This window comes from Athene noctua, chromosome 1, assembly GCF_965140245.1.
Source record: "Athene noctua chromosome 1, bAthNoc1.hap1.1, whole genome shotgun sequence".
Taxonomy (NCBI): domain Eukaryota; kingdom Metazoa; phylum Chordata; class Aves; order Strigiformes; family Strigidae; genus Athene; species Athene noctua.
This window is the reverse complement of record NC_134037.1, coordinates 200,014,729-200,032,746: the sequence shown is the minus strand read 5'-3', so window position 1 is coordinate 200,032,746 and position 18,018 is coordinate 200,014,729. Positions and strand designations below refer to the sequence as shown.

The window sequence follows — 18,018 nt, the reverse complement described above, 5'->3', positions numbered from 1 at the left end:
TGCTGGCTAATGCAATGGCAGAGACCACCACCTCACTATGAAGACTGTATGTACCATTCCTATGTATTTAAATAAAATAAAATAGATTAAGAATCTTAATTGCTCTAAGGTACCAGTACAAAGGTATAGAGGGAACCAAGTATGAAGAGAGACCACCAAATTCCTTCTTGCACTGGCAACAGTGAGTCCCTCAATTAATAATTATGAAAGCAATGTAGTCTTAATTAACCAAATTGTTGGCTATATACAACAGGTTAAAAAACTGCTTCACACTGTTGAATTAAAATTTACACCCAGATACATCACGAGTTGAAACACTGCATTAATACAAACAAGTTGGTGCCATGAACTTACCTGGTTCATCTCGGGTATCAGGATGAATAGCAGTTAATACTCCGTATCTTTTTCCCAAAGACTTAACATCAAAATAAACATTGCCTAATAGAAAAGAAATATTTGGTTTTATTGTAAAGATAGGACACATTCATGATGAGGAGGTAACACTTCCCTGAAAGCAAAACAAGATGCCCTTCAACCCCCATTTTAAATTCTGATTTAGAAATTTAGAAATACTGCAAAAGTAGTAGCAGCTGTTTCCATGTTACCAGCTTTTCAGTAGCCTCACTGCATGTGCTCATTCTGCACATAGGATAACTTTGTATTCTGGAGATCTCCCCAGGTTCTTCACTGCCTATGCAGCACAATCAGCAATTCCCTTCCTGACTGCAGAACAGCCTACTGCTACTCCAGTTATAATGCACTCGAATCTTTCTATAACCACCAGCTCTGCTAAAAAAAAAAAAAAAAAAATAAAAAAATCCATACATTGTGCTTTGCAAGCACATCTTTTACAGCACATAGGAGATACCCACCTCTTGTTCAGAACTAAGAGGGTCCCCCAGCTCTCTTGTACAAGTCAGGCCAGGGCTTCCCCACAGGAGCTTAGATAGCAGTTCATTACAGTAAACAATTATATTAAGTAATGAGCTACATTTAACGTAGAAATTGAGTAATAGTTGTTCTGCCCACTCATGTCATCACAAATGAGTTGCTCACACCCTGTCTGTTAATCAACATAAAGAAAGCCTGGCAAAGGGTATCTCATCTGATCCCCAAACAGGATTACTATGAGTGCTGATCTCCTGTACATGTGCTGAACAAGGAGTTGCCTTGCTGGAAGTCTTACCTTGTGAGGTTGCGTAAGCTTGTCCACTAGCAATTATTGCTTTTATAAAGGAAATTATCTGAGGAATATTGTCAGTCACTCTCATATATACTGTAGGAGGAAGGACCTTAAACAAAGAAAAAGTAACATCTCATTAGCCTGTATAAAGCACACTGCTGAAAAGTCCCTTCACTCTAAGCAGCAAGCTTTAAATAACATTCTCCTCAATTTTATCTTAAAAGAAAAAAAAAAGAGGTGTGGCAAAAAAAATCCACTCATTTTTCCCCCCAATGTCTTACTCCCTGCTTCTGACAAGCATTCTGGACTGGACAAGAAGCAAAGTCACCTGAAGCCAGTGAAAGAATATTTGATGTTTCCTATGCTTTAGATCAGTCTATTTGCGCATTATAGTAAATATGCATTATCTGTGTACCAAGGCTCTACTACATGGGGAAAAAAAAAACCTGTGTTCCTAAAGAAATTTAGCTTGTTCATTCTAAAGCTAGGATTTGCTTCCCCAATTTCCTTACGCAAAACGTGTGCAATATCTTTCCAGAAGAATGAAAAAATAAATCAGTACTCAGTTTCCAAGCAACGCTTCACCACACAAGCAATCTTTTTTTTTTCAGATCTAACTGTCAAAATCAGATTCTTTACCAAAATAATTGCTTAAAAATGGTCTTAAATTTAGAATCTTGATTATCTGTACCTTTAAGGCAGCCATATCTTGTTTAAAGTCTTCTTCATAAATACGAGCAAGAGCTACTGGCGATATATTCATCTGAAAAAGAGAGAAGCAGATTAGTAAATCATAAATCAAAGTAATAATATAAAATATTGCAATCTTTTATCAGACAGTTAATAGCTAATTGGAAGACTTAGAGCCCCCAAGGTAAAGAGTCAGAAAGACTTATTAATCTCACATTCATGGGGAGGAGACATAAGTTATAAATAACTTAACAGTAGTACTTCATTTACGCTTCTGAATTGCCAAGATATTAATACATATCTTTTAAGACAAAGCAACCAAAGATTAAAATAATAAACTCCTTCCCTCTCATTTTCCTCTTGAGAGGGTCTTCCATTTCCAGTGACAAGATACACCACGGTACACGGGACATGAAATTCATTCAACTTATTGGCAGGGGACACTGATACCACCTACATGTCAGAAAGACAGATCAGAGACTTGCAGAATGAGACAGGATATTAATTTTCAGTGATTAAGAAAAATAAGCTATTTCAGATGATCATGGTTACTCATAGATCTCAGTTCAATCAGGGAAAATGAACTGAAAGTCAGTCCCACACTTTGTCGAGTGCGGTATTTCTCAAGCACCTTCTCCACATTTCTCATTCATGGGGTGATGGACAGAAACAGGGATTCTCACAGAGGTATCAAGAAAGCACAACTAGAAAGGAAAGTGACAACTTGCACATGACAAGATACTTGTTCTCAAATATTCAGAAAAGGACAGGGCTTGAAAGATGCATGACAGCAAAACCTGTCCTAGCAAGCAAAAGCATGATATCAAAGTGTTTCAAATGGGAGCTTTTACATCTTCTCTGATGAGAACCTACAGGGGAGAAGACAATATACTGTCAGTCTCTCCAGCTTGCAGATAACTGAATCATTAACAAAATAAATCCAGTTTCATCACTTTCAACTCGCTACTGGAGTATCTTTAAGGGGTCTGATTTTCAGAGCACAGGTGCATACCACTATTTGGACAAGCTCCTAGACAAGGAAGGAGTTCTGGTGAAGACAGACCAGATGCTTTTCCAGAAATGTAGCAACGAAGATGCTCAGCACTGAGAAATGAAGGCATGTTTCTGCCTACAGACCAGAAAGAGGGCTCTTCCAGACCCCAGTGACCATACTCACCTCCTTACACAGCTCAGCTGCTTCTTCAAACAACAGAGACACAAAGGTACCCAAAAGAGGAAGATGGGGAAATTCCTCACATCCAGATGAATGTTCAAAACAGAGAGACTCATCTCTCTCTCAAAGGACCACCGAGGACATGCTCATCATAGACCAGATGCCAAACTTTCAGGTTTTCTCTAAAGGAATCCCACCAGAGGACCAGAGGATGGAAAACAAGCTTGGGCATGTTGATCCTACCACTGTAATGCTTCAGGTACTGAGGTCCCAACAACCAAAGCAGGCTACTGATGTAGAGGCCTTGGCCATCCAAACAAAACACGCAGAGCAGAGCAGGCATTTCAAAAAGTCATTAAAAAAGCCGTTAAAAAACTACTTCACAGAACCAAAGAATGCAGTAAATGAATACAAATTATTTTAAACCATCATGTCATTTTCCCCTCCTCAAACATGAAATCTCCGTAATGTTCTGACAACAAGGATAAATTTTAAAATGCACACATACAGATTTAAAACGCCTGGGTTTTCAAGGGGGGGTTTGGGGTGGGGTTTTTGTGTTTGGTTTTTTGGGTTTTGGGTTTTTTTTTAAGATGGCCTACTGCCTTAGAAAACTGCAAGTAAATGGACTAAGGGGACACACACGTATTTCCACAGGAGCAGCGTGCTAGCATTCATTTGAATGCAGTGCCCTGCATTTAACTGCAGTAGTAACTGTTTACTTAAAGATTAAATAAAAGTGACAGCTGTCAAATTCTCTGGCTCCAAGAAACTAGTTTAAAGCTTGCAACTGCAATTTGATCCAACACATTCACTTTCGATCCAGAAGACATGAGTTAGATTCTAAACACAAACCAAAAAACCTCAAAATGTACAATGAAACTATGTTCTTAGTGTTTCAAGGTCCAGAAAGCATTTAAAAAAAAAGGCAAATAATTAGAATACTCATTCATCAAGCTCAGCTGCTAAAAAACATCTGATTAAAATCCAACTGAGAACCACTTACAGCCCCAGTCTTATCAAGATCTACCCCTCCACTTAATGTCAACTTTCATGTAAGTGACTAACCTGGACAAGACAGATAAAGCTTTCCACGGCGCTGACGTTGCAGCTAGATGGTGCTCGGCACCTTTCAGGAACCGCCCTCAGCCTCACGTGTGGTAATGCTGTATATACTGCCTTTAATGACTGACAGCACACAGCACTTCTCCAGAACTCAGTCAGAAGCCTCTTGGCTGTTAAGTTGGTTTTGGGATAAGATACCCTCCTCTCTGCTGAGGATTCACACTGCCTTTTTGTTCCCCGCTGGCCTCCCGGGGAGAGGGCGAGGGCAGGAGGATCCTGGCCATGGGTAGGGTAACACAGCCTTCCCTGTCTCTCCTCCTCACCCATTTACCTCCATGCAGCTCCTGACTCCCAGCACTCCAAACTCCCAGCCCCATTACAGCCATGTTAGGGGACCAGGAATCTCAACATCTATTATCTACTAATTAAAACCAACAAAACTCAGCCAAAATACCCAAACCCAGGTTAATTCTCCTATGTAAATAGCTGTAGAAAATACCAACATTTGGGTCAAAGACTGCAGCAAGCACCTACCTCACTGGCTCTTTTTATTATCTTGTCATCTATGTCTGTGATCCCCATCACCATGATAACTTCAATTCCAAAAAACCTAGTCATTATCCTTCGAAGTATATCAAACCTAACATAGGAGCTGGAAAAGAAAAAACATGAGCTTTTAAACATGCAGTAGTAAGAATAAACTTAAACAAAAATAACCAACAGTACTAACAGCCACAGGGAAAATCTAAATAGCCCAACACTTGCAATGAAAAAGGTCTTCAGCGCATAAAGTGCTTTTGCAAAACCAGTTACTACCTGTACAAAAGTCAAGCAAATTTCCCTTGAACTGGCCTACCCTCTTCTGGCATTAGTGACACATTACATCAAATTTTCCAAGTATTTTCTTTTGTTGCATCTCTTTATTCAAGCACTGAAGTGCATCAGAAACTATGTGTGAGACAGGAGACTCTCTCAAAGCAAACAGTACAAAGTAAGACACACAGATCAGATACTCCTGAAATACATCCCTCAGGCTTTTTAAATTCTAACCAGTTTTCAAAAGCCACAGGGCAGGAGAAAAGGGAGAAATAAAACAGGGTTCAAATGAGCTTTGCTTAGGGTTGAATAAAAAATAATGCTATCAGACACCAATAACCTATTTAATTCACGCACCACCACAGGTCTTTTCTGATAGCTACGAAGAGCTGTTCTGTGAGTTGTTTTTTTTATTTACACTCAAGAATAAATTCTCAAAATTATTTAGGCTCTTTGTCACAAACCAGAGTATTTAATGCCGACAGACTGACGCACCTACAAGCTGCACAGGGCTGTGGCAGCCCCATCTGCCACTCGCAGACTCCCCACTTGTAATTCTCAAAACATGCTTTGACTGAATATATCCCAATTATTAGGTGTGGTATTAGAAGGTGACTTAGAGGCTCTGGGTCTGCCCTGCAAGGTGAGGGGAATCCTCATCCTGTGCTGGCTTTGGAGAAAACAGAGCCCAAAAGGAGACTCACAGACCTACAGGTTCCCATTTTGCCGCATGAACTGCAATCCCCCATGGCTGTCAGAGCAAAGAAGTGCAAGCAAATATTGGAAATGGATCTGCATCCTCCCCCCACTAGCTGCAGTATCCAGGTGGCATTAGGGTTCAGATTTATGGATGTCTAATATCTCGATGAAGAAAAATACTTCTTGCTGTTGCTGTCTGCACTATGCCCATGTTGACAAAGGCTTTCTGAAAGCCTTGCTGCCAGGGAGATAGTTTTTAGTGAATACCAGCTCACTGGTAGTAAGGTTCACGTAATGTGGTGACACAATTCCATTAGAATATTAAATTGGTCTTTGGACCCTGTTCAGAGGAACAATGCCAGCATCAAAAGCTTGATATTAGATTTAACAGCCCTGCAGTCGTAGTTCCCAGAGCAGACACAAATTTCACGTTGTTCCCTCTCCTCTGATCTTCCAACTGAATTGATGGAACAAACACTGGAAGAGCCAGAGCAGATCTCCTGACACCTCAGAAAGCAGGGTCCTTACCGCTGCAGGAGTGAAAAGAAAAAAACAGTCAGAATCAGGAGAGTAGCAGAGCAGGCACAAGGGACTCAGTGAAACCTCCTCTCATGCTTGGTTTTATTCTTATTTCCGAGCATTCAGCCAGAAACTTGGATGCCAACCAGTCTGCAGCTCACACCAGCATGATCAAAGCCAGTGTCAGAACTGAGGGAAAAGGTGGCACTATCTGCCAGTCTGATTTGTTTTCTTTATACAGAGTAAGTTTTAGATATTGTATCAAGGCACAGAGGAAGGAGGAAGGGAGAAAAACAATAAAGTCATTATTTTCAATGTCTTCTTAAGGATCTCAAGCTCACCCCCATGATTCGCTTCTGCATTATTACCTGCTGTGTTTGTTGCGTATGCCACAAGTCAAATGTAAAAAGATGGGGGAAAAAAAAGGAATTCTAGTGATAAGCTAACATGCAGCAAGAGTGTGACCAAACAATGTTTTTTTACAAGAGTGGCACTGTAGCAACAGCCATCACTCCATTTGACCTCATGCTCTTTCCCAGTGCATTTCCTGGTCAGTAGACCCCCATCAGCAGCACACAATCCAGCTATGCCTACCAAAGCTCCACAGCTGGACCTAGCCACTGGGAAAAAATATACAATTTTTTAAAAAACAATTATAAAATCAAGAGTGCTCCACCATCCTGAACAAATCAGCTGAGCAACAGAATGTCAACACTGACACGTGCAAGACCACAGATGCTGGGAAGGAAAAGCCAACTCCTCACAGGCTGGGGGGCTTAACTGATCAGAAGAGAGAGGAAAGTTTTCAGCGCAGGCATCTTGCCACACAACAGCGCTAAAGGAACAACACGTGAAGGCGCCAAAGAGGCGGTAGAAAAAAACCTAACACAGCTACTTTTCTATCTTCATGATACCCCACTCCAAAGGCAATATTTGGCCTTAACTACTCTTTCTTAAATCAGCAAGTGAAGAGGTGAAACCCAGGTGGCTGACGTACAGCAAGCCTCCACATCAGGAAAGCCTGAAAAATTAAAATGGCAAGCAAGGCCTTCCTACTCCCCTCCTTTAATCAAAAGAGCCTGAAGGCAAGAGAACAAGGAGAACCACTGACAGAAACAGACATTCAAAAGCCACAGAGAGCTGCAAGACCAAAAAGTGAAATCCTCCACCTCTGTAAACACCGTGGACAGGAGCACTTCTGCAATTCCCTCCCCTGTTGTATCGTGTCAGGGAACACAGGCCCTATCGTACTAGAGAACCTCAACTGAGTGATGAAGAAAATGAATTTATTAGCATCTTTATGCAGTTGCTCTCAAGTGATGATTTGAAATTGCAATTATTTCAAGACAAACTGTTAACATAGCCTGTATTACAATAACTGTAGATTTAAATACACAAATTGCTATGATGTTTTAAATATTAAAGTTCCTTGAAGGTACTAAGTACAAACAAAATAATTCAAGATATCGTTTTCTTGATTTTTAGATCACCAGTAAAAAGCTAGGTTAATTTTCTGATAAGACTGTACAAAAGCAAGGAGGAAGACGACACAACCACATACACAAAACAGTATAGCAGCATTTCAAGAGAGGTCACCAACAGTATTTTTACATAATTGGTATTTTAAAGCTTCCCTTTTACAGAAAGAAAGAGCAGTAGCACAGTACTGCGACAGCTCAACACTGAGCAAAATTCAACATGAGTTTCTGAATGAAGCCGAGACAGGACCAGAAGCTGTGAAATGCCCTACATTAAACGGGAATTACTCAAAAACACAGCACCTGATCTTCACACAGATGGCAATTATCCGAGAAGCCCCTGCTCTTCTAAGGAGCCCAATGCATCTTGCTCTTTTAAGAATTAGGAGACGAATTCAAGAGCAGCTTGAACCCTGCATGTCTCCTCACCAGGTGCATTGTTTTAAAACAACTGGCAGCAACCTTCCCCGGTGTATTGAGTACTCTTCCAAAGTTACTTATAACAGAGTTGGTTTATTACTGTAATTATCCTAATGACCTGTGAAGAAAATACCGTGCTGTTTTGTTGGTTTGGTTTTTTTTCTTTAAACCCAGTAAGCCACTGAACTGTCATTACGTAAAAAGGCCTTTAAACTACCTGGGCTGCGATTTAAGAACAGATTCTTTTTAATAGTCAACCCTGAACAGCTTTTCCTTGGTGTTGGCACTGCATCCAAACCAAATTCGATGCAAAGCTATCGACTCACACGGACAAGAGGCTCCGCTCCAAGACCCCAACTCCTCTGCACCGAGAGGTCACGTTATGCCGGTATGGATTTGAAACAACTCGCCCTGCCTAGCAAAACAAGTGCACGATCTTAATGCTTAACACTGTTTTGTCTCTGTCGGGGACGAGCGGCACAGACAACCCCTTCCGCGCTTCCTGAGGCCGAGAGAGGAAAAAAAAAATAAAAATAAAAAGAAACAAACTGGATTTTGCCCTTTGCACGGAGCAGGAGGTGAAGAGCCGGCGGCCCCGCAGCCGCTCCCAGAGGGGTCTGTCATCCGGACACACCGGGCCTGTCACAGCCGCCGCCGGGCTCCCACCCGAGACGGGACAAACACACACACACACACACCCCCCTTCCCCCAACCGCCGTGAACCGGGACGCGACTCACCAGGCGTGCCCGAGGTGTGCCTGGTCGTACACGGTCGGCCCGCAGCTGTACCTGCGGAGAGGGGAGCCAAGACGCACCCGTCAGCCGCGGCCCGGCGCCCCCCTCCCGCCCGCCCGCTCGCTCGCTCTCCCGCCGCCCCGCCGGGCGCTACCAGGTCGCCACTCCTTCCGTGGCCAGTACGAGTGGCTCCTTGCTCCGGCTCCGGCTGTTGTAAGCCACGATCCCGCTGTCCCGCCCCGCCGGCCGCACCCACTCCCGCCGCGGCGCCGCGCTCCAACACCGCCGCGCCGCCTCCTTCCCCCCGCCGGGGCCGCACCACCGGGCCGCGGCCGCCGCCGCTCCGCGCAGCATGGCCACAGCCCCCGGCCGCGGGCGGGCGGGCGGAGAACCGGCGGCTCCGCCTCTCCGCGAGGAGGGGGCGAGGGGAGCGGGCACAACCCGCCGCGCCTGTCGCCGCGACACCCGCGCCGCCTGTGCCGGGAAACAGCAGGAGAGCGGGGTAGCTACAGCCGGCGCGGCAGGAAGAGGCGGGGCCTGCGGGCCGGGGCCGCGGCGGAGGCCGGGCCCGGCCCGGGCGTTCCTCGGAGCGGCCCCGCGGTGAGTCCGGCGGGCTGGGGAGCCCGGGGGTGCGGGGCTGGGGTCGGGCCGTGCCCCGCTTGATATCCGGCCGAAATAGCGCGCACTTGTGCCTCAGCGTCACGGCAGCAGCGCGCGGTTTCTTCCCAACGGGGTTTTCAGTGGGGGTGCTTGAGGGAAATGGGGGGTGGTACTTTAACAAAAGGGTCTCCGCTGTGTTGAGTCAGTTCGGGCAAGCGGGCGGTGAAACTTATTTTACGCCGCCTTTCAAGTCAGGGAACGGCAGGCAGCCTCTTAGCTCCTGAAAGAAAAACGTGGTGTGACATTCCCAAGCTGGACTTAAGAAATCAGAGTCTCGGAAAACACTTCTTTACACCCCCCCACACCCCTTACTCCCACGTACCTGTGTAAATTCCTACCCGACCTGGATATTTTCAAAAATGACATGGAACTGCTGCCAGGCACTCGGTGAGGTACCCTGGGCGTTAGCAACTGATTGCCAAGGTCCGGTTCCTTCCCAGGGTGGGGACAAGCAAAGGGCACGTTTTTTCTGATGATGCTTCTCTCATTGTGGATGTTTTTTTCCTTCTTTCAGAGCATACCAAGGAAACAGAGCTTGACTGGCTGCAGTGCCTTGATCCGCTTGGGAAATTCTGAGCTACTTAACTAGAGTGAATAAAAGTATAATGGAACAGACCGAAGGGTACCAAAAGTACTTTTTAATTAGCCTCTTGTTTCCAAAAGTAACTATGAGCAGGAACCAAAGAAACAAGTGAGAACTCTACAAGCATATATACTGTTTTCCCTGCTACTCTCCTAGCTCCCAACCAGATGACATCCTCAGCTGAATGCTTTGGGGTTTTTCCCACCCCTGCCCTCCCCAGTTTTTTTACCCTCCTTCGGTAGATTGGTCTACCATTAATTTCCCCAGCCTCTCTGAACCCACATCACCTCCAGCCTTTGGCAAGGAGTACCGCAGGTCCACTGCCATTTTCAGGAAGCTTCCTCTTGTCCAGTGTTGAAGCTGAGGCCTGTGAGCTCCAGTTGTGACCACCCTTGCTCTTGTATGAGGAGAGCGGACCATCATTTCCAGCACATGCTGGCTGTCCCACTCCCAACTGCCTTCCTCAATATGAGCCTCTGAGCAGGCTGTTCCGAGCAGAGCTTTTTCAGATATCCCAGACCGCTGCGTTACTCGCCTCCTAAAGCGCCTTCTTGGCCTCGGAGGAAGGTGATACTGAGCAATCACAGCCTTTCTTGACTGGACACCACAGACAACAGGTCTGCCTGTGGTGAACTGCCTCACAGAAGTCCGTGTATTCTTTCCTCTTCTACCTGCCAAGGGCAGGTTTGACAGATTTTTCTCAGATGTGATAATTCTAAATCATTGCTTCTACATAATAATAGATGTCTGTCTACCTCTTGCTTCATTTTAGAGTATCAGATATAAAGTTCTACCAGTGACAAATATTTTCTTTTTTTCTTAATACACACTTTCCACAATATTTTTCATTTAACAATCTTAACTTTTTGATCAAATAAGAAAACCTATTTTATGGGCTTGCAAATTTTAAACTAAGATGAAAGTGAAGATACCATCCAATAACCTTTGTAAATGTTTGCTTTATGTGTTTCTCAGGAGGCTTCACAAGCCAATTATTTCAGTTTCTATAGTGAGCCCGTTTTGATGTCTTTGCCATTCAACACACATCCTGTTAAGGGTTGTCATTAACTCTGTTGCCTTCTTTGTTCTTCACAGTACCAAGCACTTTGACAGAGTCCAAATCAATACTAAGTAACAATGGATGGTTTTTAGACTTAATTCCATGTTTAGCTATCACGGATGAAACTACCAACGGATCAGAAAAATGCAAGAGCTTTTTCTTTCCCTGTCTGTGTTTCTTTAGTGTCTGTGCTATCTGAACTGGCTTTTAGCATTTAGTCCAGAAACCTCTATGTCCTGCTATAAAACATTATTTTCTGAGGTTAGGCAAGGCCACAATTATTAAATGCCTGAAATAAACAGTTAACATCAGTCATGCTTGAGATTTTTTTTAATGCAGTAGAATAAATTCAGTGGAACTGTGGAAAGTATTCTACAAACGCTGAAATACCAAAAGAGTAATTTCAAATGGAAAGCAATATTAATCCTGATGGATTAGAACCATAAATTGTATATTTTAAAAATACCAGTATTCTCAGAAACAATTGGTCTATGGCTCTAAGCACACTTCTACTTAGGCCACTTGTAACTATCTCTCTTCTCAATATCTTTATTCCTGGCCTGGGACATGTGAAATGAGACAATACTCATCTACCAGAGACAGAACAGCAGCAAAGGATTTCTGCCTTCACCAGGAGACTCATCTTTGCTTTTACCTGGAGTAGAAGATACCTTTAGAGGTTGCCAGCAGCTGGAGCCAGGGTGCACCTGATCGATGCCAGGCCTGGGCCACTGTACTCCTGTATTTTCTGCTGAGTAGCTAGTAGGAGATGCGGTCTGCAGAGTGGTGCATCTCTTAGCCAAAATTCCACTGAGGTGTGTCTGTCTGAGCTTCAGACCTTGTTTCAAGGGGGCATCCATGTATTTAATATTGTCAGGTCATCTTATCACGGTTTTCTTAGGAGCCCTTAGGGCTAAAACTTCATTTCTTTAAAATAAAAACTGAAACTCTGAGATGAAGAAGTGAGAACGGGTTTATGTATTTTCCGTCCCTTTATCTGCAAGTGCAAGGAGGCAATGTTTCACCTCTGGGCTTGATGAAAAGGGAAAGCCTGGTGGAAGCACAGCTGTGTGTGCTCTCCACCAACAGCTCTGCAACACCTCTGTGGTGGGCAAGGAGGATCTTCAGGGTTCTGGCTCACCTGGCTCCTGACTTATTTTCCAGTCCCAGCACTACCTACAGGATTCGTCCCCAGAGGTAAAATCAATGGGCAAATCCCAGAACGTGTTTTGTATCGTAAGAAAATTAAAGTTAAGCTACAAATTTTTTTTCCTTTCTATTTATTATTAGGAGACACATGCTTTGTAAGGTTTTACAGTTTTCCCCCTACAGCTATAAAGATGCTGCATTTTTCTTCTAAAAAATTAAACCATACTGTCTTAGAATTGTTGACAGAGGAGAAAGGCGGGATTATCAGGAGCATGTTTCAGGTATCTGAGGCCCTGTTTTGCCAATTATTAGGCCTAGCATAAAGGACACAGCCAACATAAAGATGAACCAATAACCAAATTGTATTTGATACAAAAGGGTCAGTACATGGGTGGGTGCTGGGGGTACAAACAAGTCAATCAGATTATACATAATCAACATCAGTCCCACTGACCCCAACGACGACACTGCACAACCAACAATGGGTGGAATAAATGGTGACATGCCGTCTGTCATAGAAGGGACAGGAGACAACTGCGTCAACAAGCCGAACACATAAGACCAAGGAAGCCACATACTGAATCTCTACACAGCCCACATTTACAAAAGCCAGACCTGACTGGAGCCCAGTCCCAGGGAGGCAGGAGGTCCTTCCCCAACAGGGAACTCTGCAAAGTGCATCCACCTCACAGACAGACACTGCCCCTGCCTGCAAGTGGTCCCAGCTTTTATCCCTCAGTGGGACACCTGACCCTTGGTTACTTAATGCAGACACCTGGGGCTCATTTACCCAATGGCTCTCCCTGCCAGGCCGGCACCACCCTGGAGGGAAGCCCAAAGGCAAACTCACCCCCTCTTTGGGAAGGGCTGTGGGAATCACCCATATGTCAACCTTAATTTGGGGCTTGGGGTTGAAACCCCAGCATTTCAGGCCCTTCTTGTCAAATTCTAATTCAGGAACCTTGCAAGGAAGATGAACCTGAGAAAATAAGGGGGGGAAAGGTTGTAAAGACAAACAACAAGCCAAAAGCAAAGATGAGCTAAATCTACTGCAATGAACTGAATTTTTCTTAGCACTCTGTAGTAGTCTGTAATAACAGACACATTCTGACTTACCTTTTATTGTCCTTTTATTTTTACAAAACCTAAGTGCGTAACAGTTTGTCTAAGAATCCCGTTTAATCTTTAAAAGGAGAATAAAAGTTGTCTCAAGCTGATTACCTCAGAAGTACTGTAATGGTGAGTGGGCCATTCCCCAAAATATTCATGACGTAAAGAGTATGTTTTATGAAAGAGAAATCATCTTGAGATACCTATTCTAAAAGAGTGATTCTGGGGAAATGGAATAAAACTGGAAAAGAAATTTCATTGGTGGACCTAAAGAACAAAATAAATTTTCCTGCTCTTATCAAAACCTGGACCCTGAGTTTTTAACATTATCTACTGTTTTTCAGACAACCTGCCTGTCAACTGCTCTCACAAATGCTACCTGTTTTTCATCAGAAGTGTTTGGGTCCTGTGCCACAGTTTACAGAAACAAGCCTGAGGGTTGGTCTGAATTTGGTCAGGGGTCAGATTGGTGCCTTTGCCAGTGGCTTCCAGATGTTGAGGTGTCTCTCTCTTGACCTCACTGTGGGAATGTGGAACCCGCAGGAATAAGCTCCCCTTGATCTGTGTTGACTCCGTACTGGGACAACTCAGATGTCCTTGTGCCTTGGCCTTGTACTGCAGCACACAATTACTAGTTCCAGTCAGAATTTTTCACTCACCTTTAATGCAGGTGCTGTTTAAGCTCTCTTGGTGCAGCAGGTGCGAGAAAGAGATGGCAGCAGCCAGAAAACAGGTGCGAAAAGAGGCAGTGAGCGCAACAGACTCAGGGCAAGAGGAAGAGATGAGGAGCTGTATCCAGTGAAATACCCATTTTCTTAAGTAGGACTTGACTTTAAAAACAAACAAACAAAACATTTAGAATGGCAGGCCTATGTTAGGGGAGTGTTTGGGAAGTTCAGGAAGTCCTTGAGCCTTTACTGGGAAGCGGAAAGAAGACCAGCTCTGCTAGATTTGTTTTCCAGATTTTAGAATCCATTAATCCCACATCATTTGCTGACACAAAAAGGTGTTTCTGGCCCAAATATCTGTAAACGGTGTATACTATTCAGTGCCCAGACTGCATATTGCATGAAAGCATGAACTATGACTTGTCTGCTGGTCTTTATACTCTCAAACCTCAGCTCTGCTCATCTTGCATATTAACCTTTTGCAGTTTTGTTTCAAAACCTTCAGCCATAAGCAAAATGAATAGACTTGTAAAATTCTGCTATCATCACCCAGGTAAGTATGAATTGATCCTCATAAAGAATAAACAGACAAACAAGGAAAAAAAACCCAAACCCGTACATGACTGTAGAAGAGTGGGATTAAGCTATTAAATGGTGAGGAAACAGCAGTTCACTGGAAGGAATAACTCATCTGATTCATCTGTACCTATAAAGTATAATGACTAACAATCAGAAGACACTATCTTTTCTAATAAATAGAGGCACAGCTGTAGTGGTTACACAGTATTTCATAGAGCAATATTCAACTAGGGCAGAGAAAGGAGGCAGCCAGAACATCCTCGTTTTGGAGGTCTGGGATTTTATGGCCCTCATATTGAGAATTCTGACGTTTATGCTGATGAGCTGGAATAACCATGATGACTGGAATAACTATAATTACGAGAATATTTCTATGTTATATGAAGTATATATGATAATATGTATATACATAATGTATACATAATATGTTTCATAGCAGTTGTGTGAATTGTTCATCTGGTTATACATTCCTTTGACTCCATTGCTGTGAGTTTAGATATTTAGTAAGGTAACAGCTTAAAGCAACTGTTGAAAACCCCAGAGATTTGCGTTTCTAGACAGGAAAGATTTCTTGTAATCAGAACCAAGGGGCTTGGGAGCAGAAGAAGGAGAGGTAGATACTTTATCCTCCTGTGAAGTACAAAAAATAGGAAGATAACAAAGCCCACAAGTCTCTTCCTTCTTTGAGGCGTAGCAATCATTCCCTACACATCTATTTGTGAGTGTTCCACCAGAGTAAGAAACAGACCCCTAACATGAAAAAAGAACTGAAACTCCATTCAAAATGTCCCATCTCTCACCTACTGCAGTTCAGAGACAAGATGCCAAAATAGAAGGAAAGCAGAGGAGGAGAAGGAGGAAAAGCAGAGATGGGCAACCGATGTCAGCTCCGCATTTTCCAAAACTTTCCACCCTGGAGATGCACACATATACCTGATTCCCCCCCCCCCCCCGCCAGCTTCCCAAAACTATGGCTGGCATGCTGCTGAGCCTAGAGGGGGATGCCGAGAATAGAAACTTCTGGGTACAGGAATATTTGATTAGAGAAGTACACAAAGCACTGTGAATCATCTTTGGGGAACTGTGAAAGGGGACCCTCAAAGTGTACACCAAATGCATTCTCAGGTGAGCTCCATCCCACCCTTTCCACAGAACTTGTGCAGAGTTTGATGATGGGCTTTTTTTCTGTCACTCTTCTGGCAACATATGAGAAACTAATGAAGGAAGATCTAGCACTTTTAAGAGGCAGATGACACCAAGTTCTCTATCCTCAGTGCATCCAAGCCTATCGATACTTTTGAGCAAGTTACTGAAGTCTAGCAGGCCACAACTAGACTTGAAATAAATTGGGGTTTTGTCTGCAAGAAAAAGCATCACAGTTGAACCCCAGCTGGCAACTAAGCACCATCCAGCCGCTCGCTCACTCCACCCCAGGGTAGGATGGGGGAGTGATTCAGACAAGTAAAAGTGAGAAACTCATGGGTTGAGATAAAGACAGTTTAATAGGTAAAGCAAAAGCTGCATGCACATGCAAAACAAAATAAGGAATTCATTCACCACTTCCCATGGACAGGCAGGTGCTCAGCCATCTCCAGGAAAGCAGGGCTCCATGGTGCGTGACTTGGGAAGACAAAGGCCATCACTCTGAATGTTCCCCCCTTCCTTCTTCTTCCCCCAGCTTTATATGCTGGGCATGATGTCATATGGTCTGGGATGTCCCTTGGTCAGTTGGGGTCAGCTGTCCCAGCTGTGTCCCCTCCCAACCTCTTGTGCACCCCCAGCCTGCTCCCTGGTGGGGTGGGGTGAGGCAGAAAAGGCCTTGACTCCGTGTAAGCACTGCTCAGCAGTAACTGAAACATCTCTGTGTTACCAACACTGTTTCCAGCACAAATCCAAAACATAGCCCATACCAGCTACTGTGAAAAAAACTACCCAGCCAAAACCAGCACAAGGAGGGACAGAAGTTTAGTAAATTAGCAGGTACTTTTACAAACTGATTTCTTATTTGTATGTGTAATTATTACTGTGTGTTTAGAATGCTGGTTAACTTTTTTGCAAGAATGACTCTTTTCAGAACTCATGTGAATTCTTTTCAGAAGTCTTGCCTCTACTGAGTCATAATCGTTGGCTTGGGTTCTTACAGTAGCCAGGGGACTGTTAACTACCTTTAATTGCTGACAGTAGCTCAGCTTCTTCCAAGGCAAGGGTGAAACATGCTGTAACTACCAAGGCAGTGCCAACAATTTAGAATAGGTGTTCCCAGGCTAGTGCTGCCATTACACAACTCCTTCTCAATGCCACCATAAACCAGAGCACGCAGGTCCAGAAACACTGGCTTGGAGCACTGCCTAGACGCTGTAGTACTCATCATAATTTACATACGTAAGATTTCAGGTTTTCGAGGTTTACATCAGCAAGTACAGCAACTCATGGAAACAGAAAACGAGGGGAAGAAAAGAACGGAGAACTTACAGCTATCTTCAGAAAACGAGTAACTGCCCTCTGAAATCTGCCCGAAGCAGTGGGGCAGGGTCAGTTCAAAATAGGCTTAGTCTCCAGTATCATCTCCACTCCTCAGAAGTATTTCTGTGCTGGCTCGCACCGAAGGGATCGGTAAATGGCCGCCTGTGCTCCCCTGAAAACCCCACTCTGGGCGTTCAGACACGGAGTTGATGACAGCAGCAGAAATACTTACATGGGGTTAAGATGCTGAGGTCCTTAGTCAGGCCGTCGCTCCCTCTATTCCCTACACCTAGAAGCAGAACATCAGTGCCTCAATAAACAACGACTGTACCAGCAAGTCTGAGCGGTTAGAAATGATGAGTCAGTCTCCCCTAAATGAGGGGATTGCCAGTGACGTTTTTTTTAAAAAAAAAAAAAAAAAAAAAAAAAAAAAAAAAAAAAAGAGGCAGAAAGCGTGCGTTGTTTTGCTTCGCTGCAGGGAGCCGCGGTAGGTTTTCCAGGCCCGCCTTCCCCACTCGCTACCCGACACCGCCGATCCTGGCGGGACCGGGTGCCTGCGGGCTCCGGGGACCTCCCGAGAGGAAACGTCAGGTAAACGCGACGGCATTTCCCTAACGAGGGACGAGATGAAACCGCCGGCGCTGGCAACAGCGCTCCACGCCACCGGATCGGAGCCCGCCCTGCGCGGCCCCGCGGGCGGGGCCGGGCCGCCACCACCCCTCAGCGCCTCCCCTCAGCTCCCGCCCCGCCTCCCGCCGCCGTCGGGAGGGAGAGCGGCGAGGGGCGGCCGGAGCCCTGCCGCCTGAGGGGGGAGCGGGGCAGGCGGCGGGCAGGGGCGGCCATCGCCGGAGAGCAGGGCTTTCCCGGCCCCGCCAGGTGTGCCTGCTGCCGCTCGGCCCCCGGCGGGGCAGGGAGCGGGGGAAAAGACGGATTCGGCAGCCCCGGTGGGCTCGGAGGAGCAAGGGTC

General features: G+C 44.8%; 1 protein-coding gene across 7 annotated transcripts in view; it reads right to left on the bottom strand.

Annotated features, from left to right (window-relative positions):
* The window catches only part of CARS2 (cysteinyl-tRNA synthetase 2, mitochondrial), a 39,498-nt gene extending 30,187 nt beyond the window's left edge, over positions 1-9,311 (bottom strand). For 4 of the 7 annotated variants that reach the window (XR_012633921.1, XR_012633924.1, XR_012633923.1 and 1 more), the window contains exons 1-6: positions 8,934-9,294; positions 8,783-8,833; positions 4,647-4,764; positions 1,875-1,946; positions 1,187-1,292; positions 355-438 (exon numbers count right to left, since the gene is read on the bottom strand). Coding sequence is in view for 4 of the 7 variants with exons in the window: in XM_074910305.1 (XP_074766406.1) it covers positions 355-438; positions 1,187-1,292; positions 1,875-1,946; positions 4,647-4,764; positions 8,783-8,833; positions 8,934-9,133 (631 nt within the window). In the remaining 3 variants the exon portion in view is untranslated. Of the gene's footprint in view, positions 1-354; positions 439-1,186; positions 1,293-1,874; positions 1,947-4,646; positions 4,765-8,782; positions 8,834-8,933 lie in introns of all 7 variants that reach the window. The other 3 variants (XM_074910313.1, XM_074910322.1, XM_074910286.1) reach the window with 3 other exon arrangements.
* Between the last annotated feature and the right edge of the window lie 8,707 nt (positions 9,312-18,018).